General features: G+C 37.3%; 1 protein-coding gene across 1 annotated transcript; it reads left to right on the forward strand.

Annotated features, from left to right (window-relative positions):
- Positions 1–13,717: 13,717 nt before the first annotated feature.
- On the forward strand, positions 13,718–14,437 carry LOC107825755 (uncharacterized). The gene has a single exon (XM_016652667.1). It carries the CDS (start codon positions 13,718–13,720, stop codon positions 14,435–14,437), a length of 720 nt encoding a protein of 239 aa, XP_016508153.1.
- Positions 14,438–26,730: the final 12,293 nt, after the last annotated feature.

Raw genomic sequence — 26,730 nt, forward strand, 5'->3', positions numbered from 1 at the left:
GGTTTTCGTGCTTTTAATATAAATATAGATAAATGTGTAGTTTTACCTTAATTATAATTTAACAATAGTAAAGTAATGTGGTGGGTGTAGACATCATATGAGTATTTTTTTTTTCCTGATAATTAACCGTGATAGATACAGCTAGATGAAACCAAATTGAATCTGATGAAAAAAAAATACAAATTGAAGCTGGAGAAGTTCTTGTAATAATTGGGATACAAAAAGAAAATCTCTCACACACATGAACACACATACGAAAGTTACAGAGACTCAGAGAGTTGGAACGTAGAATGTAGAGAAGCAAATACTATAACTCTGCGTTCGGGTTATAGGGGCGGCTCAAGCACATGCGGCTTAAAGCCAAAATTTAATATCAGGCCTAATTTTTTAAAAGGAAGTTATAAGATATATTTTTATTTAAAATCTATTCTTCTAACTTTTTGAAATATAAAGTTGTTAATAATCTTTTTTATAATCGATTTTTTCTAATAATATTTTTTTTAATTGATATTATAGCCAACTCATTTAATCTTTCTTGAGATATTATTGATTTTAGATAAGATATTGTAGAGCAATAGAATAGAACTTCTGGAAGCTTAAAAGTATTGTTGAACACTTAAACTAATAAAGTCTTGGAGAAAGAATGTGAGTAAGAATATTAAAGAGAACGATAAAAAATATGTAGGGGTTTGAATAGATTGAAAAAAAAAGAAAGATTGACTTGAACAAATTAAGAAAGGGAGAGTAAAAATTTTACACGTTATCTAATGAAGGAGTAAAAAGTACTACTAAAAAATTGAAACGTTTGAAAAACTATTCATCTACCCATTTTTAAGCAAGTCAAATTATTAGTATATGTATATGTATATATATATATATATATATATATATATATATAGGGCTCATTGTATCATTGTATATTAAAAATTTTACTTTTGTATTGAAAATACTAAATATTATTTTTTAAAATACCTATAAACCTATTATTTAAAAAAAAAAATAGGCCCTCAAATTTTGGGGCAAGGCATAAGCCTTACCTCTTATAAGGTTAGAGCCGGCCTTCTCGGGTTACCAATTGGGTTAGGTGGTGGGACGAAACGTAAAGAAAGGTGAATGTACAAAACGTTAAATGTGAAAGATACCCTTAAAATGCACTACTGTCCAGTAATACTCAATGGGATCTTTGATTCATGCCATTTGTCCATAGAGTATTTGAAGGGTTGAAATTTATTTCATAACTTAACCTTGCTAGAAGAAGAATAATAGGAATAATACCCCCACCCCCCCCCCCACGCCCCCACCCCCCCACCCCCAAAAAAAAAACCACTGCAACAATTTAAAGGAATACATCTAACAACAATTTTGAACATTATAATAGCTACGAAATAGGCGGGCTCATGATATGTGGTAGGAGAAGGAAATTATTCAAAACTTGCTTTTAAGGAAGTCGGCTACTCTAAAGTGAACTTAGCTAGGAAGAGAGGCATATGAGGTGTCATCACAAACCATAAAAGGAGACGAAGACCGGATAAATAGATTCTCTATGAAGCTACTTCTTACAACTAATATGTACGCAAAATCTATTAGCCCTACTCAAAAAACAACATTTATTTGTATCGAGGAGACTAGATGGGTGGGAACTAAGGTACAGGATGTGAATGGGTTTAAACTATGGTACTCATGAGACGTGAGGGGGGTAAAAACGAAGTAAGTATTTTGGTTGATAGGGAACTCAGGGAGCTAATGGTAGATGTTAAAAAGGTGAACGATAAGTTGATGATGATTAAGCTAGTTGTTGGAAGATTTACTTTAAATATAATTAGTACTTACACACCTCAAGTGGGATTGGACAAGAGGTCAAAAGGCACTTCTGGAAGGTTTTGGACGAGGTTGTGCATGGTTTCCCGCTCACCGAAAATCTTTTCATAGGAGAAATCTTTGGCCATCTCGAAATAACTTATGGTGGTTATGACAATGTGCACGGTGGCTTCGATTTTTGAGTTAGAAACAATAGAGGTACTTCATTGTTGGATTTTACCAAAGCTTTTGATTTGGTGATAGCTAACTCGAGTTTTCAAAAGAAGGAGGACCATTTGGTCACCTTCCATAGTACGGTGACCAAGACTCAAATTAATTATCTAATCTTTAGAAATTGATAGAGGTCTATGCACGGATTGCAAGGTTATCCCGAGTAAGAATCTAACGTAGGCTCTTGGTAATGGACTTAAAGATCAATAGAAAGAGAAAAAAATATTGTATATAGTCAACCTAAAATTAAGTGAGGAGCCTTGATTAAGGACAAAACTTAGGAGTTGAGGGAGAAGCTATGGGCTATGGGGCCTAGCGGAGTAGTGGGAAGCTAGTGGCATGTGGACCACGACATCGAATTGCATTAAAGAAGCTGCAAGAGAGATATTAGGAATCTCGAAGGGTTACTTGAGTGGTCACAAAGGGGACTGCCAGTGGAATTGAGAGGTCTAGGGAAAAGTGAAAGCCAAAAAGATGACGTATTCGAAGCTGGTAGAGAGCATAGACGAGAAGAGGACAAATATGGAGTGGTATAAGAAGGCTAAGAAAGAGGTAAAGTTAGTTGTTACGACGGCTAAGACTGCAACGTTTGAACGTTTGTATGAAGAACATGGGGATAAAGACGGGGACAAGAAGTTGTTCAGACTAGCCCATGAAAGAGAAAGGATGGCCCGTGACCTGGATCAAATAAAATGCATCAAAGACGAGAAAGACAGAGTTTTGATAAAAGAGAAACATATTAGACGAAGAAGACATACATACTTCGATAAATTCTTCAACGAAGAGGGGGACAAGAACATTGTATTAGATAATTTGAAGCACTTCGAGAGTCGTTACAATTTTAGGTATTGTACGCGTATAAAGGTTGTAGATATCATGGGGGCTATACGTAAGATAAACAGGGAAAGGCGGTTAGGCCAGACGAAATACTGATAGAATTTAAGAAGAACGCGGACATGCAGGCTTGGAGTGGCTATGGTACGTGCTCTCTTTATTCTTTAAATGCGCTCCTCAGAAAGGAAGCCAAATTTTTTTATGTAGATCGATCAATCCTGCCCTGTTCAGGTGATAGCCCCAAACCGAGCAAGATTAGAGATTGCCTTCACGATTCTTCGTAATGGGCCTACCATTTAGCGTATGTATGTCAAGTAGTTTTTTTTTGTACGTTTGCTGTCCCTCATACTGGGTTGTTTAATGTCATTTTTAGCATGCAGAAGATGATCGAAGAATGGAGGTGGAGTATGATGGTCCCGTTGTATAAGAACAAGGGAGATATCCAAAATTGCAACAACTATAAGGGGTATCAAGCTGTTAAGACATACAATGAAAGTTTGTGAGAGGGTAGTGAAAGCGAGGATGGGGAGGAGTGTGTTTATTTTTGAGAATCAGTTCGAATTCATGCCGGGGCGTTCAACTACGGAAACCATTCACCCGGTAAGGAAATTGGTGGAGTTGTATAGTGACAGAAAACGAAACTTGCATATAGTGTTCATTGACCTAGAAAAAAAGCATACGACAAAGTCCTAAAAGAGGTCCTATGGAGATGTTTGGAGGCTAAAGGGGTTCGTGTGACTTACACTATGGTGAATAAGGACATGTATGATAGAGCTAAAACCTGGGTGAGGACAGTAGGAAGAGACTCAGAACACTTTCTAATAGTGATAGAGTTGCACAAGGGATCAGCTATTAGCCCATTTTTATTTGCCTTGGCAATAGATATATTGACATGTCACAATCAAGGAGAGGTGTCATGGTGCATGTTATTTATAAATGACATTGTACTAACTGACGAGACGCGAGATGGTGTAACACGAGATTGGAGGTTTAGAGATAGACCATAAAATCTGAAGGCTCGAAGTTGAGCAGGGCCAAGACAAAATACTTGGAGTGCAAGTACAGTGATATAACTCAGTTAGCGGATGTAGATGTGAGGACTGATATACAAGTCATCCCCAAAAAAGGATTTTTAAGTACCTTGGATCAGTAATCCAAGAAAATGGAGATACTTATGAGGATATACTGTGCCACTAAAACTTTAAGATAAGTTATACTGACCGGTGGTTAGACCGACTATGTTGTATGAGACAGAGTATTGGCTTGTCAAAAACTCTTATATTTAGAAGATGAAGGTAGCAAAAATAAAAATATTGAGATGGATGTGCAGGCATACATGGTTAGATAAGATTAGAAATGAATATATTCGGTACAAGGTGAGAGTAGCCCTGTGGAGGATAAGATGCGGAAAGCGAGACTTAGATGGTTCGAACATGTGAAGAGGAGAGACACAGATGCCTCAGTAAAGAGGTGTGAGAGGTTGGCCTTGGTATTATTTGAGGAAAGGTAGAGATAGGCTAAAGAAGTATTGGAGAGAGGTGATTAAATATGATATGGTGCTGCTTCAGCTTCCCGAGGATATGACGCTTTATAAAATGGTGTGGAGGTCGAGTGTTAGGGTGGAGGGTTAGTAGATAGCCGTATATTATTTTTTATCCACATTAATAATATTAGTGTTAGTCATGTACTTTGTTATTTTTCTTAGATTTCTATTATTACTTGTTATTTTTTTAGATTCGATTTTCTTGTTGTGTTATGGTGCTACTGATTTTTTAATATTTCTTTGAGCGAAGAGTCTATCAAAAATAATCTTTTTACCTTCTTAAGTTTGGAATAATGTTTGCATATACCGTACCCTCCTTAGACCCCACTTGTAAAATTATAGTGGGAGTTTTATTGTTGTTGTACTCAAAAGACAACATTTAAACAGGATAAAGTAAGCTACATCTTATTGATTTGATATATATTGTGTACAATTAATTAGTTTCTTCATGTCAATTTGTATGACATAGTTTGACCGATTATAAAGTTTTAAAAAATTTCTTTTTTAAATTTATAGTTTTAAATATGTCGTAACATTTATGTGATTATAAGATTTTTAAAATTTGAGATCTTAAATATGTAAATTTTGTGTCCACGAAGGATTGTCATTAAGAATATAAAAAACAAAAACTCTAATTGAATTGTTTTAAAATTGAAATTAAATGTTATTTTATAAACGACGAACTATAAATGATTGTCAATCTTTTAGAATGAAAGGAGTATTTTTCTTGTGTGCCTCACCCCTCCAAACTAATTTGCTCGAACTTTTTGTTTAATTTATACTTAGAGCCTTAAGGCAGTAAGTTTTGGCAGCAAAATAGATGACAGGTACACCATCTAGGAAGCTTCTCGAAGTGAACATGTGATACTTTTGTTGCATTGTAGTAATTGTAATTTATAGATATGGGGTGGGGGAGAGAATGGGGACAAAAGAAGCAACCACCACATGTTGTTCCTTGACCGATGAAGTTGACGCTTGCTCTTCCCCGACATTGAATATGTCTCTACGTTATTGGCTGTTTCAGATAAGAGTGGGTTATCACTTTCAACCAAGAGTCTATGAGTTCGAGTTACCCAAGAGAAATGTGAGAGTTTTTGGAGTAAGCAAGTCGAAGGTTTATGGAAAATAGTCTTTCTACTCTAATATAGGGGTAAGGTTTACGTATACATTACCCTTTTTATACTACACTAGTAAAATTATATTGGGATGTTATTGTTCAATTTTTCACACAATAGCAATGAATTGGCCATATGAGTTAGTGGGTCCCAATCAACCTGTAATTCAACTCACCAAAAAAGCATGTATGTATGGGCAATCGAATAATCGCCTCATTGGCACACTGTGCGTTGAATCATTGTTGCTTTCCTCTAAGTATTTCCTACTCATTCCCACTTTCCCTACCTAACGCTTGCCTTTCACGTGCAGGTAAAAGGGGCTTCGTCACCTTCTTTCAAATTTCAAATACTCCCTAGTTTATGTTTAATTGAACATGTAATCTAATTTTTTTAAAGATTTATTACCTTAAATAATTTATATATTCTCTCCGTTTCAATTTAGATGAGATAGTTTAATTCGATACGAAAATTAAGACTTTTTTTTGAAACTTATGGTCTTAAAAGTTTAAGGGATAAAAACTTTACGGGACTATGATATTTTTGTGGTTATAAAAGTTTCTCATCAGGGGCAAAATGAAGAGTTTAAAGTTGAATTATTTTTAAATTTAGAAATGTATCATTTATTTTGGAACAAACTAAAAAAAAAAAAGACATCATCTAATTTGAAATTGAGTGAGTATGTGATTTTAAAAATATATTTAAGCATTAAATAAGAATAGAATATGATTTTAAAAACACAGAAAAAAAGTACGGTGAAGTAAGTAGAGGAATAGCAGCTTGTTTTGTCAAGTTTCTCCCGGGCAAAAGTATTTTTTTTCAAAATTAAAATATTTGTCAACTTTTTAGGATAAAAAAGTATTTTTGAATAAAAACATAAGCAATTTTGGAGAAACAGAAAATATAGATTCTTTCCAAATGTATTTCTCTAAAAAATATTTTTAAAAAAAATATATTTAAAAATATTTTTTAAAAATTTGACCAAACATTAATTGTTATTCAAAATATTTTTCAAATTAATCCATGGAACTGTGATGTCAACTAATCTAAGACACGCGATCCGACACCTTGAAGTGCGCGTGAAGTCAAAAATTCTTTTACAAATTTATGATTCAACTTTAGAAATCGCATCGGATTCCCACTAAAAACGTTATCGTGGCGACCACAAAACTTCCCTTGGAAGAAAATATCGTAACTGTCAGTGGACCCCAGTTAACCAGTTGTCATTCAACTACTCACCAGCCTGTTAATCCTGGGCAGCTACCCGTATAAGCTGTCGACCTGCCCAAATTCTCACTCACTGCTATATATGAAGCACTACTATTACCCATCACTCCGTTGTTGCTTCGTTCCGCCATTTTCACATTCTTTTCAGATCTCTAAATTTTCTCACTTTCACCTCTCATTTCAAGCATAAATGGCGGTTTCAAAGTCAACTTCCTCAGCTCTCGCAATGTTCGCTGTGATCGTCATAGTTTGCTCTCTCATCGGAGCTACGGTTGCCGCAGACGCACCTGCACCGGCGCCAGCTTCATCTGTCGGATCTATCTCTCCGTCATTCGCCGCCGGTTGTGCTGTCACCGTTGTCGCTTTCCTCTTTGGATCTGCTCTCAGGATCTGAAGTTCTGCTGCGGTTCATTGTTTGCATTTCAGTTTGCTTCGTGAGTTTTGTGGTGTTGTGCAGCGTATATATGATATATTAGGAAGTGCTTCGTTTTGTGTATAGGTTATGGATTTTCTACTGTGTTTATGGATTCTAGATATCGTAGCTTTATGAGATATGATTTCATTGTGATATTTTGGTCGGCTCTATGTATTGAATATATTTCACTCCTTTATTTCATTGATTTACTTCAATTATTTGAGTTCTCTTACTTGTCTTCCATTTTTATCGATTTTATTGGAGAGTAAAAAACTTTAGGGTGAAAAATGGAACATTAGATGTTGAATTTTGCTACAATAGTACTTACCCCAAAAGAAAGCAATAGCAAAAATTTCTCCGTACACTTCCAATTTAGAGTAAGAATTTTAGTGTAACAGCTGCTTCTAAGTTTTGTCACTTTGAATTTTGGAAACTAATTAAGCTAATTAAATCGTACTCTTTTCTTCTCAAGTTGTCCGTTGGTAAATTTTACCAATTTAGAGTTAAGAAAAATTAAATTGTTTTTCAAAACTTAAAAAAAGAATCCGAGGGGTACAGAATATGAGGTAAAATTCACATCAGCAAAAAAGTGCAAATGTCTTTGGAGGTCACATCATGATGCCACGGATAGTTTCTCCGGTGCAGGCTTGTATGTAATTGCAAGTCCAATAGCATTCTTAACAATACTGAAGGGGCAAACCATAAGAGTAAAAACAGAGTTTTTGTAGAGGTTGAGAAAATTAAGATATTTGCCAAAAAAAAAGAAAAATAAAAGATGAAGTTGGAAAAGAAATTGTATTTGAACACGAATTTTACTGGAAAAACATTAGTAAAAAGTTGAGAGCGAAACTAGTGTATTTTACTTGAAATATTTCTCAAGTAAGTTTTATGTTGAAATTTAGAATTTACAAATTCTGAAATATTATTTTGCGGGCAAATGGTATATATGATCAAACACAAACAATTGTTTTTCAACAGTTTTGACTCACTGTTGGAACGCGGCTAGGAATAAAAAAAATCGTACTATTCCTACCATAGGAATATGTATCTTTCTTTTTTCTTTCATATCTATAGTTTAGGATAGAACATGAGTTCCATTCATTCGTTTGTGGGAGCGACTCTGTTACCGTTCTCTACCGGATCATCAAGTGATTAGCCAGCTCAATCCATTTTTTCATCCAATGATCTTTACCTTAGGACTGACTCTGTTTGACCTGCATTAATTGCCTATCTAATGCTACAGTTGCAAGCAACCTCTTAAAGAATAGGGAGTGAACGACTTTTTCAGCCAGTTTGCATTTCTGTGAAGCTCTTTAGCACCTGCATAATGCATTGCCACTTATCTAGTGTAGCATTGCAATTGCGTAAATAACTTTTTTACGCAAAATAAGCTGATTCAAAAGGACAACTTTAGTATTTAAACATGGTAGTCTGGTACCATGCGTGTTAACGGAACGGGCTGGATCGAGCTGGACATGAAAAACAACAGCCTGTCTGGTTAGTGGGGCGAGCTGGTTAGTGGGGCGGGCTGGTTAGTACGCTGGAATTCCGGGCTGGTAGTGGGATGGGAAATTCCGGGCTTTGGTGGGCCCGTCCGGATTCGGGCTTATTGGGCCGGGTTAATTTTTTTTAGTGTATTATGTTTCCTTGTTCAATGTAATTGTTACTTAAGTGTTTGCTAACTTTTAAATAATAAAATAAGTATTTTAAGACATAAAATTAAACTTTTAAACTTTAAAGTTTAAAGTTTTAAATTTAAAATTTGAATTTTAAAATTTGAAAATTGAAATTAAGTGGCTACATAAAATTATTTAATAAGACCAATACATAAGGATCAAACTTCAAAGGCTTTCATTTCATATTTTCATTGCATAATAATACTTCAAATTAACTTGTCTTATAAACTAACACATTAAACTTAAATAAGTCTAAGAAATTCAAAATAACCCAAATTGTCTCAAATCAACTTAAATACGAATTCCTGGAGGACGCACAAGACAACCCCTGATATGCCTCCTTAAACCGTGCCCTCCCACTTTCGATGAACATTAAAGACTCGACCACAGTTCTTGCACTCTACTTTGCGAACTTCTTCATTTTCTTCTACCACCTCAAAGTGTTCCCAAATATGTGAACGCACTCTAGAAGCACGGGACATGATTTAACTTGAACCTAACAAAAATGGTAACCACACTTCACTTGATAATTGTAATTTATAGTGGCTACCGTAAATAATTGATAAAACTTGAAATATTAATTAATTGAGAACTTGAGAGCAATAAACAATTCAATAATCAAAAGGGAATTGAGAGAGAATTAGAGTAGAAGAAGAGAGCAAGTTGTGAAATAAATGAAGAAGAGGGGGGGCTATTTATAGTTATTAAAAGGCTAAGAATATAATTTATCGAGGGGATGGAGGGGCTATTTTAGTAAGGGATAGGCCGAAATGGCTAAAAGTGCAAAAAATGACCGTTGCCCAACGGTCATTTTTTATTTTGACCGTTGACAACAGTCAGAAGTTTAAAAAATAATTACAACATAAACCGGGTTGGACCGGGCTAACCGAGTTCTGGCGCACCGGTAGCCAAAAAATATTCGTTCAAGACCGGCTCTCCCCCAACTCTCACCCAACCCATCCCACCCCCTAGCGTACCGGGCTGACCGGGGTCGAACCAGGCTGTAATTAGGCTGGCCGACTCGATTAACAGGCATACCTGGTACCCTCTTGAGCAGGTCCTACTTTTGTCTCTTTTATAATGAAGAAATCACACTGACTATCTTCAGGTCTTTGCACTAGGATGTTGTGGTCAAGGGCGGAATTGTAGCCCAATATATGGGGCACATGAACCTATAATTTCTCTGCCAAACTATATATTTTATGTATATATTTTTAGAATGGCTGAATACATACGCAATCTCTTAACTTATCCAAATTTTTCATTTAAACACTCGAACTAAAGGTTGTTCCTATTGAACACCTGAACAAAGGCTCTACTGTGCTTATTAGGCCATTCACTAACATCTGATGAAAAAAGAAGACGTGTGAAAGTCACACACAAATGACATGGCAAAGTGACCAATAAAATTGTGACGCGTCGCATTTGAGCTTAGATAATAATAAAAATTTTGAGTAAATAAATTTCAACTGTTTTTACAGATGTCCCCCGCCCTCTTTCTCTAACGTCTTCTTGTTGGAGTACTGCCACCGGAAACTCCTCCTCTTTTATATTTTGAGTAAAGAATAGGCACAGTTTATATGTTTACCCAGAATCAAACTGATGGAAGGCTATAATTACGTATTTTGGCCATTAATTGCACTCTAATTCGCTGCACTTTACTAGTGTTTGAGATTTAAATGGTATTATTTTGCACCGAGTGTATGTTTTATGCTTTGTCGGAGCGATTCCGAGTTACGATGAGGTTGTGCAGCTAATTCGAGCTATTCTGGAGTTTTGAAGTCTAAGTAAAAACCCATGGATTAAGTTGGGATCTTAATCGAGGATCAACGGATAATAATGCACTTAACGAAGAGAAGCGAAGAATGGAGCAGGAAGCCACCCAGGTGCGCGAGCGCGCGCTGGGCGCTCAAGTAGATTAGAACACTGTCCAAAGCGTGCAGCCATATGCATGATCACCTGCCTAGGTGCGCGGCCGCGCATGTCCGGTTCGGAAAATTTTCCAAGCCTATTTTTATAATTTCGGAGGCGACTCCTCTCGGCCTATATGAAGCCCAACTCGTCTAAAAAAAGTGTATCTTGGATTTTGAGAGCAACTTTTGGGAGAGAAGAAGGAAGGAAACAACGAAAACGTAAAATACTTGATCCAATTCATTCAATACGAAAGTTTGTTTGAATTTGGGAATTGTAATGTCTTCTTGTTTTTATAATATTCTTATGATGAATACTTTTTCCATTATAGAGTAATCTTGCTTAGGGTTATTGACGGATGTTGTGATTTGACTATTGTTTTGGGTTTTACTCTCTCTTAATTGCCCGAATTTATTGAATGAGTTGTTAATTGAATTGCAAGACTTATTGTGGTTTTACTTTAATCAAAAGAGAAGTATTGCTGTAATTTGCATTGTGCCATATCGTTTAGGTTGATTTTACGCCTCTTCTATATAATCAAAAGAGCTTAGAGAGTTATCAATTAACCTAGTTTAAAAGAATAATCTTGAGGTGTTCTTCGAAAGATCATTCATTCACTGCACTTGTGCATATGCTCATAGGACCTGTTGCTAGGTTGATTAAGGGAACTCTCATTCATTCAGAAGAAGAGTTTGAATCCTTAAGGTAGCCTAATCATCTATTGAAATCGAATGAGTCAATAGAAGTTAAGAATGAACTTAACCTAGAGTTATCCGGAATAATAGTTGATCACATATCTTGTCACAACCCTTACTTCTCACCCTGATATTCAATCGTTGCTTCTTAGTCATTAAAGTGCCATTTGTTTATTACAATAGATAATCTTAGTTTTATTTGTAGTCGATAACAACATCAATGAAAGGTTTATTATCTTGGATAGTGTTGAAGTGAAGATTTATTAGAACATTATTTAAACCAATCCATGTGGAGACGATTTAATATTATACTATCTTTGACTAGCGAGCCTAAGTTTTATACACCGGTTTTGCGCTCGTCAAATTTTGGCGTCGTTACCGGGGATTGGCGATTAATAGTGTTTAAATTAATTTTCAGTGCTAATTCAAGAACAACTTTATTTTATTTTCCTTTCTTACGTTCTTCTCATCTGTGTGCAGGCCACGGGTTAAGTTTAGCAGTGTATGACTCGATCCTCTTCAAAGGACTTGGTGCCATACGACCCAGAGTTAGACAAGCACCTGAGGCAGTTGAGAAGAGAGAAAGGATCGAGTGGATTGTTGTTGGGTCAGCCTTCAACTCAAAATAATATGGTAAACAACGAAGAGGTAGTGGACCTAGTTACGAGAGAGGCGGCTCAGTAACGGGAAGCACGGTTAGCTGCTAAAGTAGCCAGAATTGCGGATGAGATGGTCAACGGGGAGCGAAGGTTCAATCCCAATCGAAATGTGATAGAAGATGAATTTGAAAATGCAGCTCCTAGACCTAGGAGGTTGTTAGGAGATTATGCCAAACCGGTGTACAACCAACAACAGTCTAGTGTGAGACCCCCACCCATTGATGCCAATAATTTTGAACTCAAACAGGGAGTCATCCAGACCATTCAGAATAATTGCATATTCAGAGGGAAACCCAATGAAGATCCCAACAACTATCTGATGGACTTCGACAAAATTATGAATACATTCCGTTACAATGGATTATCGCATGATGCCATCTACCTCAGAGCACTCCCGTTCTCTCTTAAGGATGATACAAAGCAGTGGTTGAGAAGTCTTCCCACAGGGTCAATCCGTACGTGGGAGGAGATGACTACCAAGTTCTTAGAAAAATATTTCTCTACCGCTAAGACTAGACAAATGAGGAAAGAGATTCATAATTTCAGCCAAGGTGATGAGGAGACAGTGTTCGAGGCATGGGAAAGATTCAAGGAGCTATTGTGAAGGTGCCCTCATAACGGAATGGAGCAATGGATGCAACTCCGGGACTTCTGGGACGGTTTAAACCTGTCATCATGGAGATTCCTGAGTAGTGCAGTTGCAGGTCCTCTGATGAAGAAAACTCCTGAAGAGATTGTCACTCTTCTAAATAAACTATCTGAAGACACAGAACAATGGTCCACTGATCAAGGGGACCGAAGAAGATTAGCAGGGGTGCACCAAGTTGAATCGTCGGTAGTAATGCAGGCTCAAATTGCAGCTATGGCTAAGGACATCAAGCTACTGATGCTAGCTCAGGTGAAAAATCAATCACAGGTGGGATGTGACATCTATGGATTAGGACACCCGACACATTAGTGTCAAGCTACAACCGAGGAAGTCAACGTTGTGGGGAACTTCAACAGAGGCAACTACCAAGGATGTGATAATTTCAATTCTATGGGACAAAGATATCCAGGGTTCTCATGGAGTTCTTCAACTGGTAGTTTGAACTCCTGGCAACAGCAAAATCCCAGAGCACTAGTGAAAGGACCTCCTGATTTCCAAACTCAACAAAGGCAACCATATCAACCTCCACAGCCCAACAACTCAAGTTTAAAAGATCTAATGAAGGCATTTATAAATAAATCTGACGAGAAACTTGAGACTCAAGAGACCACTATTAGGGAGCAAGGCACAGCCATCCGGAATCTAGAAAGACAAATGGGGTAGCTTGCAACATTGTTGTCAAAAAGGGCACCGGGGACTTTGCCGGCAGACACTGAAAAGAATCCAAAAGAGATAATCAAAGTTGTGTCTCTCAGGAGTGGGAAAACAATAGCATAGCCAAAGGCAAAACCAAGGGATGAGAAAGATATCAACTCAACCAAGATAGCTGAAGAATAGAAAATCGGTGAGTCTTTACCCAAGGAGAATGTAAGCAGCAAGGATGTTGATAAGCAGAAGGTGAACAACGCAGTTGAGGAAAGAAAGCACATGTCATTGTTAACATCCCGTTCACGGAGGTGCTCACACAGATGTCAGCCTATGCAAAGTTCTTGAAGGAAATCCTCTCAAGAAAAAGGAAGATCAAGGAAATGAGAATAGACAAACTTAATGCCCACTGCAGTGCCATTCTACAGAACAAAATTTCCAAGAAGTGTGGGGATCCTGACAGTTTCACTATACCTTACTCATTGGGTAGCGAAAATTTTGACAAAGCCTTGTGCGATTCAGGTGCATCCATTAACTTGATGCCATTATCGGTGTTCAAGAAATTAGAAAGAGAGCTAGTAGTGATCAAATCTGTGCCAGTATCCTTGCAACAGGGTGATCAGACCACGATCATACCGGAGGACATAATTGAGGACATTCTGGTAAGGGTAGACAAATTTGTATTCCCAGTAGACTTCATCGTGGTAGATATGGAAGAGAATAAGGAGGTACCTCTAATCCTGGGGAGACCATTCCTTTGCACTGGCTGGGCTATTCTTGATATAAATGAGGGGCAACTCATGCTACGAGTGGGAAACGAAAATGTGGTGTTTCAAATAAAGAGAATGATGAAATACCCATGTGACGAGGCATCTGCCTATGCTTGTCTCAAGCTAGATGTGGTGAGAGAAGTAGCTGAACAACACAAACTGGATAAGCTGGTAGGTGACTCACTGGAGAGATGCATTAGTCAATCAAGCACAACAGAGGATGAAGATCCTGAGATCAAGAAGGAAGTTGAGCCGCTGGAAAATGAGAACTAGGTGGTAGATAAAGAAGAATTCGAGAAAGAAAAGAGCAAGCCGAAGCTGGAATTGAAAGTACTCCCGACACATTTGAAATATGCTTTTTTGGAGACTAATAATTTTCCCGTGATTGTTGCTGCTGATTTGACAGGTGAACAGGAAGACATGCTTGTGGAGTTACTACAGAAGCATAGAAAGGCAATCGGCTGGAGTATAGCCAATATTCAGGGGATCAACCCCCGTAATATGCATGCACAAGATCCTGTTAAAAGAAGGGAGTAAACCAGTGGTGCAGCCCCAGCGCAAATTGAACAAAACTCTTGAGGAGGTGGTTCAAAAATAGATACTCAAATTGTTGGATGCAGACATAATAATTTCCATCTCTGACAGTCAATGAATCAGCCCTGTACATGTTGTGCCCAAAAAAAGGGCATGACGGTGGTAATAAATGAGGACAACGAGCTAATTCCTACCAGAACACTTACTGGGTGGAGGATCTGCATTGACTACCAGAAATTAAATGATGCAACAAGGAAGGATCACTTCCCTCTTTCCTTTCATTGATCAGATGTTGGAGAAGGTGGCGAGGCGTGGATGTTACTGCTTCTTAGATAGATATTCAAGGTATAATCAAATACCCATTGCTCCCGAGGATGTTGAGAAAACCATATTTACATGCCCGTCCAGAATCTTTGCATACCGGAGAATGCCTTTCGGACTATGCAATGCACCGGCTACTTTCTAGAGATACATGATGTCAATATTTTCAAGTGTCTGGAAGTGTTCATGGATGACTTTACTATATTTGGAGATGACTTTGAAGATTGCTTGAGGAACCTCAAACTTGTTCTAAAACGATATGAGGACACTCACCTAGTACAAAACGGGGAAAAGTGTCACTTCATGATTAAGGAGGGGATAGTCCTGGGCCATAAAGTCACATCTGAAGGTATTGAAGTTGACAGAGCTAAAGTAGACATGACAGCCAAGCTCCCACCACCGTCCTCAGTGACGAGCATCCGAAGTTTTTTGGGGTATACTGGTTTCTATAGAAAGTTCATTAAGAATTTTTCCAGCATTACCAAGCCCGTGACTGCATTACTTGCCAAGTATGTAAAATTTGTGTTTGATGTGGAGTGTCTCAGAGCTTTCGAATAGATCAAAGAGAAGCTAGTGAGTGCCCTCATAATGGTGACTCCTAATTAGAGTGAGCCTTTTGAGATAATGTGCGACGCCAGTGATGTGGCAGTAGGAGCAGTGCTGGGGCAGAGGAGAGATAAACTGTTCCGACCCATTAACTATGCAAGTCGGACCTTGAATGATGCTCAAGTGAACTATGCTACCACGGAGAAGGAGTTCTTTGCAGTAGTATTTGCTTTTGACAAGTTCAGATCCTATTTGGTGGGAAGCAAGGTAATAGTGCATATTGATCACTCAGCACCGAAATATTTACTGAGTAAGAGAGAGTCCAAACCGCATCTTATGCGGTGGGTATTGTTGCTGCAAGAATTTGATCTAGAAATCAAGGACACGAATGGCACAAAAAATCAAGTGTCTGACCATCTGTCGCGATTGGAGAAACCACCTGTTGAAGTGGTGGACATTCGGGAAGAGTTCCCAGATGAGCAAATATTTTCCATTGCAGCAGTCTTTGATAGACCATCATGGTTCACCGACATAGCCAATTTCTTGGCTAGTGGGTGGCTACCACACGACTTGACCTCCGATAAGAAAAAGAAGCTGCAAGGTGAGGTAAAATATTATTTTTGGAATGACCCCTTCTTGTTTAAACTGTGTGCAGATGGTGTGATTCGAAGATATATGCCTGAAGGCGAAATGGCCATCATTCTGTCTCATTGCCACGATGGAGCAGCTGGAGAACACTATGGTGGGAATCGCACTGCAGCAAAGGTCATGTAAGCCGGTTATTTTTTGGCCTACCTTGTACAAAGACGCGAGAGCGTATGTAGCTGCATGTGACAAGTGTCAAAGGGTAGGTAATATTAGCAAGAGGGACGAAATGCCTCTCAACTCCATTCTGGTATGTGAAATCTTTGACGTTTGGGGCATTGACTTCATGGGTCCGTTCCCATCGTCACACTCTTATGAGTTTATCCTAGTATCCATTAACTACGACTCTAAGTGGGTCGAAGAAATCCTTACTAGGACCAATGATGCTCGGGTGGTGTGTGAATTCTTAAGGAAAAACATCTTTACCCGTTTTGGGACACCTAAAGTGATTATCAGTGACAATGGGTCACACTTTGTGAACAAGCAGTTTGCTGCACTACTGTCCAAGTATGGGGTCACACACAAAACGGGAACCCCGTACTATGCCCAGACTAGTGGGCAAGTCGAAGTGGCTAGCCGTGAACTTAAACGAATTCTTGAAAAGACGGTTAGTGCTTCTCGTAAGGATTGGTCGGTAAAGTTGGAAGAAACTCTATGAGTGTACAGAACTGCATTCAAAATAACCATAGGGACTTCACCATTCAAACTAGTATATGGAAAATTGTGTCACCTACCTGTTGATATAGAACATAAAACTTATTGGGCAATTAAGATGCTTAATCTTGATCTTAGTCTTGCAGGTGAACACAGGTTGGCACAGATGAATGCATTAGAAGAGTTTAGACTGGACGCGTATGAAAATGCATTTTCAAGAAAAATACTAAAAGGCGGCATGATCATCTGATTAAGCCAAAGGAGTTTTATGAAGGGGACAGAGTCTTACTGTACAATAGTAGACTCAGATTGTTCCCCGAAAAATTTAAGTCTAGATGGACGGGACCGTATATGGTGAAACATGTATCACCATATGGGACAATTGAGATCCAGAACCAGGACGGAACAGAAAGTTACAACAAAATCAGTTGAGGATGCCCGGTTGAGTCAAGCTCACGACTATAACTTAGAACTAGTTCTAACTCTTCTATTAGTTAGATTTTTCACTTTTATTTATAGTGTAGAATAGATAGAAATTAATGTATAGTATGATGTGGTAGGTGCATGAAGGTACATGTTGTGGAAGGTAGGAACTAAGGTGTCTAAAAGACCCATTTTGAGTGTATCCGTGCACAACCGCGCACCTGGGGGTGCACCTCGCGCATTTGGTCGCGCAATAAGCAACGTTACACGATGCGAAACATGTGCGGCCGCGCACCTGATGGGGTGACCGCACACCTAGTCGTGCACTTTCACTAGTGTACTGCCTCACATGCGCGACCGCTCACTAACCGCGCACTGACCACGCACCGACCGCGCATCATGTAAGTTTTTTCCCTTTTCCTTTTTAATTTCGGACTTTCCCCTATCAAAATCCCCACTTCTAAAATTTCTCTCTTTCTCTCCCCTACACTAATCAACCCTAACAACCCCCCCTTTTCATCTCCTCTCTGTAAGAAAAAACACAAAACACCGCCCCCTCTCCTCTTCTCTCTCCACCCATCCTCACGAGTTCTCTCCCGAGCCCCCTCAAGTAAGTGAGATGCTTGCTTTCTCTCTTTTCTTAGTTTTATTTTATTTTAGCTTTCTTGTATTGTAGCAAATTTTTATTTTTGTTTTCTCTCCTTTTATGCTCCTTTTCTTAGGGGGTGGGATGTCGAGTTTCACCATAGAGACTGACCATATAGTGGTTGGGTGTGACATTGGTGTATCTTTAGGCTAATTAGGGCTGAAGTTGAATTTTGGGGGTTAGGAAGAACTGTGCTTGTTAAGTGTTTGTGTAATTGCCTCAATGAAATTGTGGGTGAAATGTTGTGACCAAGTATAAGGTTGAAGTCTGAGTAGCCTCTCTTGGTTTTCCATGTGATTCATTAGCTAATAGTTGACGGTTTGTTGCGGGTAATATGGTGCCATCCAAGAAACAAAAATTCACAGTTGCCTCCACAAGTGGTCAAGCGGGCACATCCCGGTCACGAGCTTCCGCATATGCTCACCCGTATGATCAAAACATGTTCGTCTCCTAGGAAGCAGAGGAACGATTCCAACACAAGGCTAGCAAGAAGCCCATGCCGGAAAGGGAAATTGATATTGGGTCCCTCCAGAATGACTGTCCCCGTGTGTATCATGAATTGGTCAGGAGCGGCTTGGAGATATTCTTTGAAGAACCTGACGAGGCGAACTTAATGGTTTTTCGGGAGTTTAATGCTAACTGCCCCGGAACATGACGCTCATGTCTGCACAATCAAAAAGAAGAGAGTAGACTTCTCCAAAGAGGCTATCCGAAGGGCCTATCATTTGCCGGAATTTGTGGAAGATCTGGATACAATTGACTACTACGCCACGTACAGCAGAGAACCATACTTGTGGCGCATGTTCTTAGCCACCATTTCTGTACCTGGCAAGGAGGTAGTGTGGATCAAGGAGAGGAGAAAGTTTCACTCGACTTCGCTGATATTTGAAGGGAAGTGCTGGCTCTACATTATCAATAATCGCCTGCTGCCTTCAGGAAACATTACTGAGGTGAATAGTCCTCGGGCGACTCTGATTTGGTGCTTTGTCAATGGCCACGATTTTGATGTGACTGAGATCCTTCAGGCCGAGATGTTGATTCGCTGTCCTGTGTAGAGGTATGGGTTATTTTTCCCATCATTAGTCACTCGGTTATGCCGTATGGCACGAGTACCAAAAAACAGGGACTTGGATGGAAAGGTAAAGCGCGAACATAAATTTCGGGCTGATAGAGTTGTAATCGGGAAGGACCTTGTTGGGCCCGCTGAGGCGGATAGCGAGGAATTTGATGCGCCCGAAGAGGGCAATGAGGATGTCGTTGCTTCTCCACCACATGAGCCGGGTGTTGGGGTAACTTCAGGTGGCAGTTGGGAAACAAGAATGAGCGCTTTAGAGCAGGAAATGGCGGGGATGCGTACCTTTGTCACTGACCTGGAAGCTCGAGTGGATGCCCTTGCTACACATAATACCAAATCTGAGAGGAATATTATGGTATGGCTGCGTGCACTTGGTCGGGCTTGTCATCTGGACCCCAGAACCGTCTCCGACACAGACTGAATTGATCAGGGGAGTTTTCTTCACCTTTACATTTTTCTTTATGTGCCATGGGGACATTCCACCATTTAAAAGTGTGGGGTGAGAAATATTTGTATGTTTTATGTATCTGAGTTTTGTTTTGGTAGTTGTAGTTTGTTGATGTTAGTTGCAGTAGTTAGAGATAGATGAAAAACAAAAACAAAAATACATAAAAAAAATTTAAAATTTTCGATTTTTCCCGACAATGGATATCATTCGACGGGTTTCTTGAGGGATTAAAGTTGAAAGAAAAAGACAAAAATATTTTATCTTGTTAGGTAGTGTATTAATTTCCCCTTGATATTTTTTATGCCGCGGTTCTTTTTTAAGGATTTTGATTGAACCGGGTGTAGTTAGTTTTATTTTTTTGTTAGGAGTAGGCACCCTTAACTCTGATTTGAATGGAAGGCAACATCTCTGGATTCTATTATGCTTTGAGAATAGTGAGTACTCTAGTTGTGACGCTTAGGCTTAATTTTTGACTCTCGTAGAAATACCGTAAATTGTATGTTCTCGACTTTGCTTAACATCTTTGACTAGAGTGTCTTGATGAGTCCGATTCTGAGTGAGTATGAGCCATGTGTGGGTGAGATTTTGTATTATTCATTGCATTGCATTTGATGACTAGAACTTGCCTTGTGTGTTTGCAAAGTGAAATGGTAGTTAATTCAGTCTTGGAAGTGATATAGGCATTTCTTTATTGAGCCAGTTATATGCCTTATCCACCTAATTATTATGTATCTTAGTTAACCCCTTTGAACCTGTAATTCTGTTTCTTTGGCAACCACATTACAAGCCTTACCCATTTGTTTGAATTGACCCTCTATTTGAACCTTTTACCTCCCATGAGCACTTGAAATTATTGTGAACTTTGGAAAAGTTGAAGTGTGGGGTGGTTGGTTTGGTTTTTGAGTGGAACTAATAAAATAAGGAGACAGGTGCACTAGTTTGAAAAAGTAATAGCCACTTGAATTGAGGAAAAAGAAAAGAAAGAAAAAGTGAATTGTTGTGCAAAATATTCTTTGATAGTGGTGACCCTTGATGTAATTGTGCTTAAAAAAATAACGAGTTAATATAATTTGATGTGAAAGTGGAGTATGGTTTGACATAAGTGTGGGGTTGAATGGTTAAGTATATGTATTGAAAGTGCTTAGGGAGGTGTAGTCACTCTTATATCCACATGTATCCTACCCGTCCCGCAACCTACATTACAACCAATTAAAGTCCTACTTGATCCTTGACTGAATGAACTCAATTAGTAGAGTAGTAAACTACGGGCAAGCCTATGATACGTCTTTTGTAGCATATGACTGTTATTTCTGAGAGTGGGTGAATTCTTTCTATCTTGAGTTCTTAATTGTTCTTAATATCTTTTATGTGTGGAATTACTCTCTATGGTCATGTGAGGGCACTGGATTCAGGAATGAAAGGTAATGCTTGACCTCTATGTTAGAGTAAGTGAGCGGGTTATAGATAATGCGTAGTGCTTTTAAGTCAAATCTTGAGGTTAAAATGTTCAATATTGTACTTAATCTGTTTTAAAGAGTCTTGGTGTGATAATTCGTGAGAGTTGTTGAAAAAGGTCATATTTTAAGTGAAGTGTAGTTTGATTGCTCGAGGACGAGAAATAGTTTAAGTGTGGGGTATTGATGGTAGGCTATAATTGCGTATTTTGGCCATTAATTGCACTCTAATTCGCTGCACTTTACTAGTGTTTGAGCTTTAAATGGTATTATTTTGCATTAAGTGTATGTTTTATGCTTTGTAGGAGCGATTCCGAGTTATGATGAGGTTGTGGAGCTAATTCGAGATATTCTGGAGCTTTGAAGTCTGAGTAAAAACTCATAGATTAATTTGGGATTGTAATCGAGGATCAACGGACAATAATGCACTTAATGAAGAGAAGCGAAGAATGGAGCAGGAAGCCACCCAGGTGCACGAGCGCGCACTGGGCGCGCAAGTAGAGCAGAACACTGTCCAAAATGCACGGCCATATGCGCGATCACCTACCCAGGTACGCGGCCGCGTACGTCCGGTCCGAAAAATTTTCCAAGCCTATTTTTGTAATTTCGGAGGCAACTTCTCTCGACCTATATGAAGCCCAACTCGTCTAAAAAGAGGGTATCTTGGATTTTGAGAGCAATGTTTGGGATAGAAGAAGGAAGGAAACAATGAAAGCGCAAAATACTTGATCCAACTCATTCAATACCGAAGTTTATTTGAATTTGGGAATTGTAATGTCTTTTTGTTCTTCTAATACTCTTGTGATGAATACCTTTTCCATTATGGAGTAATCTTGCTTAGGGTTATTAATGGATGTTGCGTTTTTTGACTATTGTTTTGGGTTTTACTCTGTGTTAATTGCCCGAATTCATTAGATGAGTTATTAATTGAATTATAAGGCTTATTGTGATTTTACTTTAATTGAAAGAGAAGTGTTGTTGCAATCAAAAGAGTTTAGAGGTTTATCAATTAACCTAGATTAAAAGAATAATCGAGAGGTGTTCTTCAAAATATCATTCATTTATTACATTTGCATATGTTCATAGGACCTGTTGTTAGGTTGATTAAGGGAACTCTCATTCATTCGAAAGAAGAGTTTGAATCCCTAAGGTAACCTAATTATCTGTTGAAATCGAAGAAGTCAATAGAAGTTAAGAATGAACTTAACCCAGAGTTACTCGAAATAATAGTTGATCACATATCTTGTCACAACCCTTACTTCTCACCCTGATATTCAATCGTTGATCCTTAGTCATAAAGTGACATTAGTTTATTACAATAAATAATCTTAGTTTTATTGGTAGCCGATAACAACATCAATCAAAGTTTTATTATCATGGATAGTGTTGAGTTGAAGATTTATTAGAACATTATTTAAAGAAATCCATGTGGAAACGATTTAATATTATGCTATCTTTGACTAGCGAGCCTAAATTTTATACGCCGGTTTTGCGCTCGTCACAAACTCCCCCTCCTTTTTCCTGGCACCATCATCATCATTGGTACCGATATCACGACCAGAAACCGCCCCAGTTTCAGCGCTCCTCAAGCAACTCACACTCAAAAAGTTTAAGAAAATCATGATAATATGTTCAACTTATACTTACTTTCAGCACAAGAACTAAATCTAAAAGAAATCAAAATTGTAAAAATCAATTAACCAGAAAAGACTTTTGGCAAAGATCCTTCCGACAAGGCTTTTTTTCCGACAAAGCCAATTTTGACTCAAGACTATGCAATGAGCAAGACTGGCTCCATATATATGTGTGCTTACCTGTGCTACAACCATGGTTATTGAATTAAGAGGGGTTTCTCTGGCCAAAGATGAGGGATTAATAGATGTATATGATGATCTGAGCAATTCTAAAAGGGACAGCAAAAAAAAAAGTTTATTTGGAAGGATTAAGCACTAAAATTAGAAGAAATGATTCTTTCTTATGGTTTATGGAGATAGTAAGTATGGTGATGGAGTGGTGGCGGAAGATCGAGGTGAAGGAGAGAGAGAAAAAAAGTAAAATAGAAAATTAGGTCTTTCACTCTCTTAGAAAATGTGGGTTACACGCTCGATGCCATGTCAACCGTTTGTGTTTAATAGATACGGTTGAGTTATTATTGAGGAGTCTAATAGGAATAACATTTAGTCTAAGTGTCTAAATGAAAAATCCTAACAGGTATAAGGGTTTGGGTATATATTCAGCCTTTTAGAATAGATCTAATATTATCTTGGCATTCATATTCCCAAAAAAATTACTCTTTTCGTTTCAATTTAGATGATATAGTTTGACTCGGCACGAATTTTAAGAAAATAGAAGAATATTTTTAAAACTTATGGTCTTAAAAGTTTAAGGGGTAAAAGCTTTGTGGGGCCATAACATTTGTGTAGTTATAAAAATTTCTCATTAAGGGTAAAATGGGTAAAATGAAGAGTTTAAAGTTAAATTATTTCCAAATTGAGAAATGTGTTTTTTATTTTGGAACAGACTAAAAAGGAAAGTATCTTATCTAATTTGAAACGAAGGGAGTAAATGGTATACTTGGTTGAATATTGAGTTATTTACCTAGAAGAGCAAGGATCAATTCCTACTTAATTCTTTCTTTTTATTTATTTATGTTATAAAAATCTTAAATCCGTCTTGGATTGTGGTGAACATATGTCTCGAGTATCTTGCCGTCTTGAGTAAAAGCATTCTAACTCATTCGTAGCCAAAAAATAGATGTATTTGTCTAAATCAACTTGTTCAATTGATTAGATCATCTTAAACTACGTATGTAGTATGTATCACTTATGGAAAACTAATTCAAAGTTATAATAGGATACTTAAATTATTTAGGATTTGATATTTGCAAAATTATTTAATTCATGTCTAAATAGGATTTGTAGTCATAATTAATATTGGAATAGGCTTTCATGTTTCTAATTAAAATATATTTCGTACTATTATAAATAGGAGTATTGGTAGCTTATTTTATGTGTGGAGGAAATAAAGAATTGTAGGGATCATTCATAAATTTATAAATAAAATATTTTCCTTCATATTGGTATTAGAATTTCTACGATCTTGGGAGAGAATCAAGTAGCTTCCGCAGCCGGCGGGCGGCGCAAGGCAATGTGTGCCGCCCGTCTGGCCAAAAAAATATGTTGGCAAAATTATATATAGTTGTCAACAGAATTAGACTATTCGATGAAAAGTTTCAAAACAGATTCAAGAAAAAAAAAACAAGTTTAAAGAGGTGCAAACAAATATGGCACAAGAGGAAGAAACTCTTCTCTAAATGTTGGAGAGAGGTTTAAAAAAGTTGGAAGTTGATTACGTGCTTCAACAAATTTGAGTGTTGGTGACAAAGTGTATCACCGGGTGTTGAAAATAAGTGCTTCAACAAAATTAGGTGTTGATGACAAAGTGCATCAACGGTTGGTGACAAAGTACATCAATGGGTGTTGAAGACATGTGCTTCAATAAAATTGGGTGTTGGTAACAAAGTACATCAACAGTTGGTGACAAAGTGCATCAACGTGAGTTGGAGACAGGTGCTTTAACAAAATTGGATGTTGGTGACAAATTGTATCAATGGGAGTACAAGATACGCAGAGGCGGATATAGGATTTGAAGGTGATGGGTGCCATAATTTTCTTTAATGTAGACCTTGTAATAATTAATATAGAGTTTGTTCGGAACGCTTGTTCAGTTCATTTTTTTTAGTTTATTCGGGAAATTTAATTGGCATTTTTTTTATTTGTAAATATAAAAATTACATCTCGATCGCATACACTACTTGTGAGATTTCATTGAATATGTTGTTGTTGTTGTTGTTGTTAAATAAAAATTACATCTCAGACATCAAGAAGCAAATGTAATTAGCATTTTAAAGAAGGAATCACACCTTTATTATTAACAATACAAGTACTCAATATTTTCAATTGAGAACTACATCTTTTTTGTATGCTAAAATAAATCTGCACAAGTAAAATAACATCTCCAATAAGGGAATTTCACCAATCCGAATAAGAATAATAAAAAATAATCTTCAATAGATAAATTATACCCCATGAGTAAATGCAGAATTAGATAAATTACAAGATTCTAAAAAGTAAAATAATAAATCTCATATTTTTCTAGGCAATGCTTGCGAAATATTCATCATAATTTAATAGTAAAGAGATTTAAGTTGTATTTAACAATTATAGAATAGCACAAATTTTTATGTTATAATAAAAAAATTATAAAAATTAAAGTTGATCTCAATCCAAAATTCCTATCAAGACCCAAGTTTTTTGATTTTGAAAGAAAAAAATTACTTTAAAGAATTTGAGATTAAGAGAGATGCTTATTTTATGAAATTTTAAATTTTGGAGGCTCTTTTTTGAGTGATCTTGTTAAAGATCACAAATAAAATAATAGAATATAGAAAAAAATATAAAAAATAATAAACGATAAATAGAAAATTAGGAGGTAGCCAAAAAGGAAAATGATTGGCACAAAGGAAATAAAATGCAGAACTAAAAGGGAAAGTCAGATAAGGTTCAAGATAAATTCGAACTTGAATTTTACACACGAGAAAAGCTTTTAAAAAGGTCTACCGGCTATGACACATTTGTCTAGTTTGCAAGTGGGGGTGGCGGGATCAAATATTTAACTTCGTTTAAAAAAAATTCTACATAAATATATAATAATTTTACCAATGTAGCAGGTGCCATACCACCCCACCCTAAAGAGTGGATTCGCCACTGAAGATACGTGCTTCAACAAAAATAGGGTGTTGATGATAAAGTGCATCAACAAGAGTTGAAAACAGGTGCGTTTCAACAAAATTGAGTATTTATAACAAAGAGCATCAACGGAAATTGAAAACAAGTGCTTCAACAAAATTGATTATTGGTGGCAAAGTATATCAACGAGGGATGAAGACATGTGCTTCCGTCAAATGCAAAAGTTGAAGAGAAGTGTTCTACGTTCTAACACACAACATATAATTACGGGAACAACACACTCAATTCACAGTTCTCGACAGAGCTTTGGTGGACACTGGCGAAAAAACTACCGTGAAGCTGAAAAACACCAATATTAACAATTAAAAAAAAAAAACCTAGTTAGTGTTATTCAATGTAAAGCACAGATTGAGCAAAAAAAGAGAAAAAGTGACGCATGCTAAGTTGACACAGTGGATGAATGTAAATAGAAATGAGTTAAATTAAAAGAGAGCTAATTTTTCAAATAAAAATTTTCAGCTTTTGAGATTGAAGAGTGATGAAAGGGATCAGGAATATGTTCAGAGAAAAATAAACGGATCTGAAGAGGATATTATGGTATTTTTGGAAAGTTCACACACACAGTGGTTCTTTACTTCTCTCTCTATATATGCTCTCTGTTTCTCTCTCTTATGCATGTAATAGTTACTCTCCTCTGTTCAATTTAGACGTTATAGTTTGACTTGACACAAAGTTTAAGAAAAAAATAAAACTTTTGAGACATATAGTGCTAAAAGCTTAAGGGACAAAATCTTATTGGGACCATAATATTTGTGTGGCTATAAAAACTTCTTATTAAGGGTAAAATGGATATAATGAAAAGTTTAAAGTTAAATTATTTTTTAATATAGAATTATGTCATTCTTTTTTGAATTGACTAATAAGGAAAGTGTGCCATTTAAATTAAAACGTACCTTTTTTTTTAAACTTTATTAGTCATAATCAAAAGGAAGTACAAAGAGTTGAGGGAGATGATTTAAATCAAAGAAGCACCCTCGTCTAAACTGAAAGGAAGCCTATGATATCCTTGTGA

Source organism: Nicotiana tabacum, chromosome 23 (genome assembly GCF_000715075.1).
Source record: "Nicotiana tabacum cultivar K326 chromosome 23, ASM71507v2, whole genome shotgun sequence".
NCBI lineage: Eukaryota > Viridiplantae > Streptophyta > Magnoliopsida > Solanales > Solanaceae > Nicotiana > Nicotiana tabacum.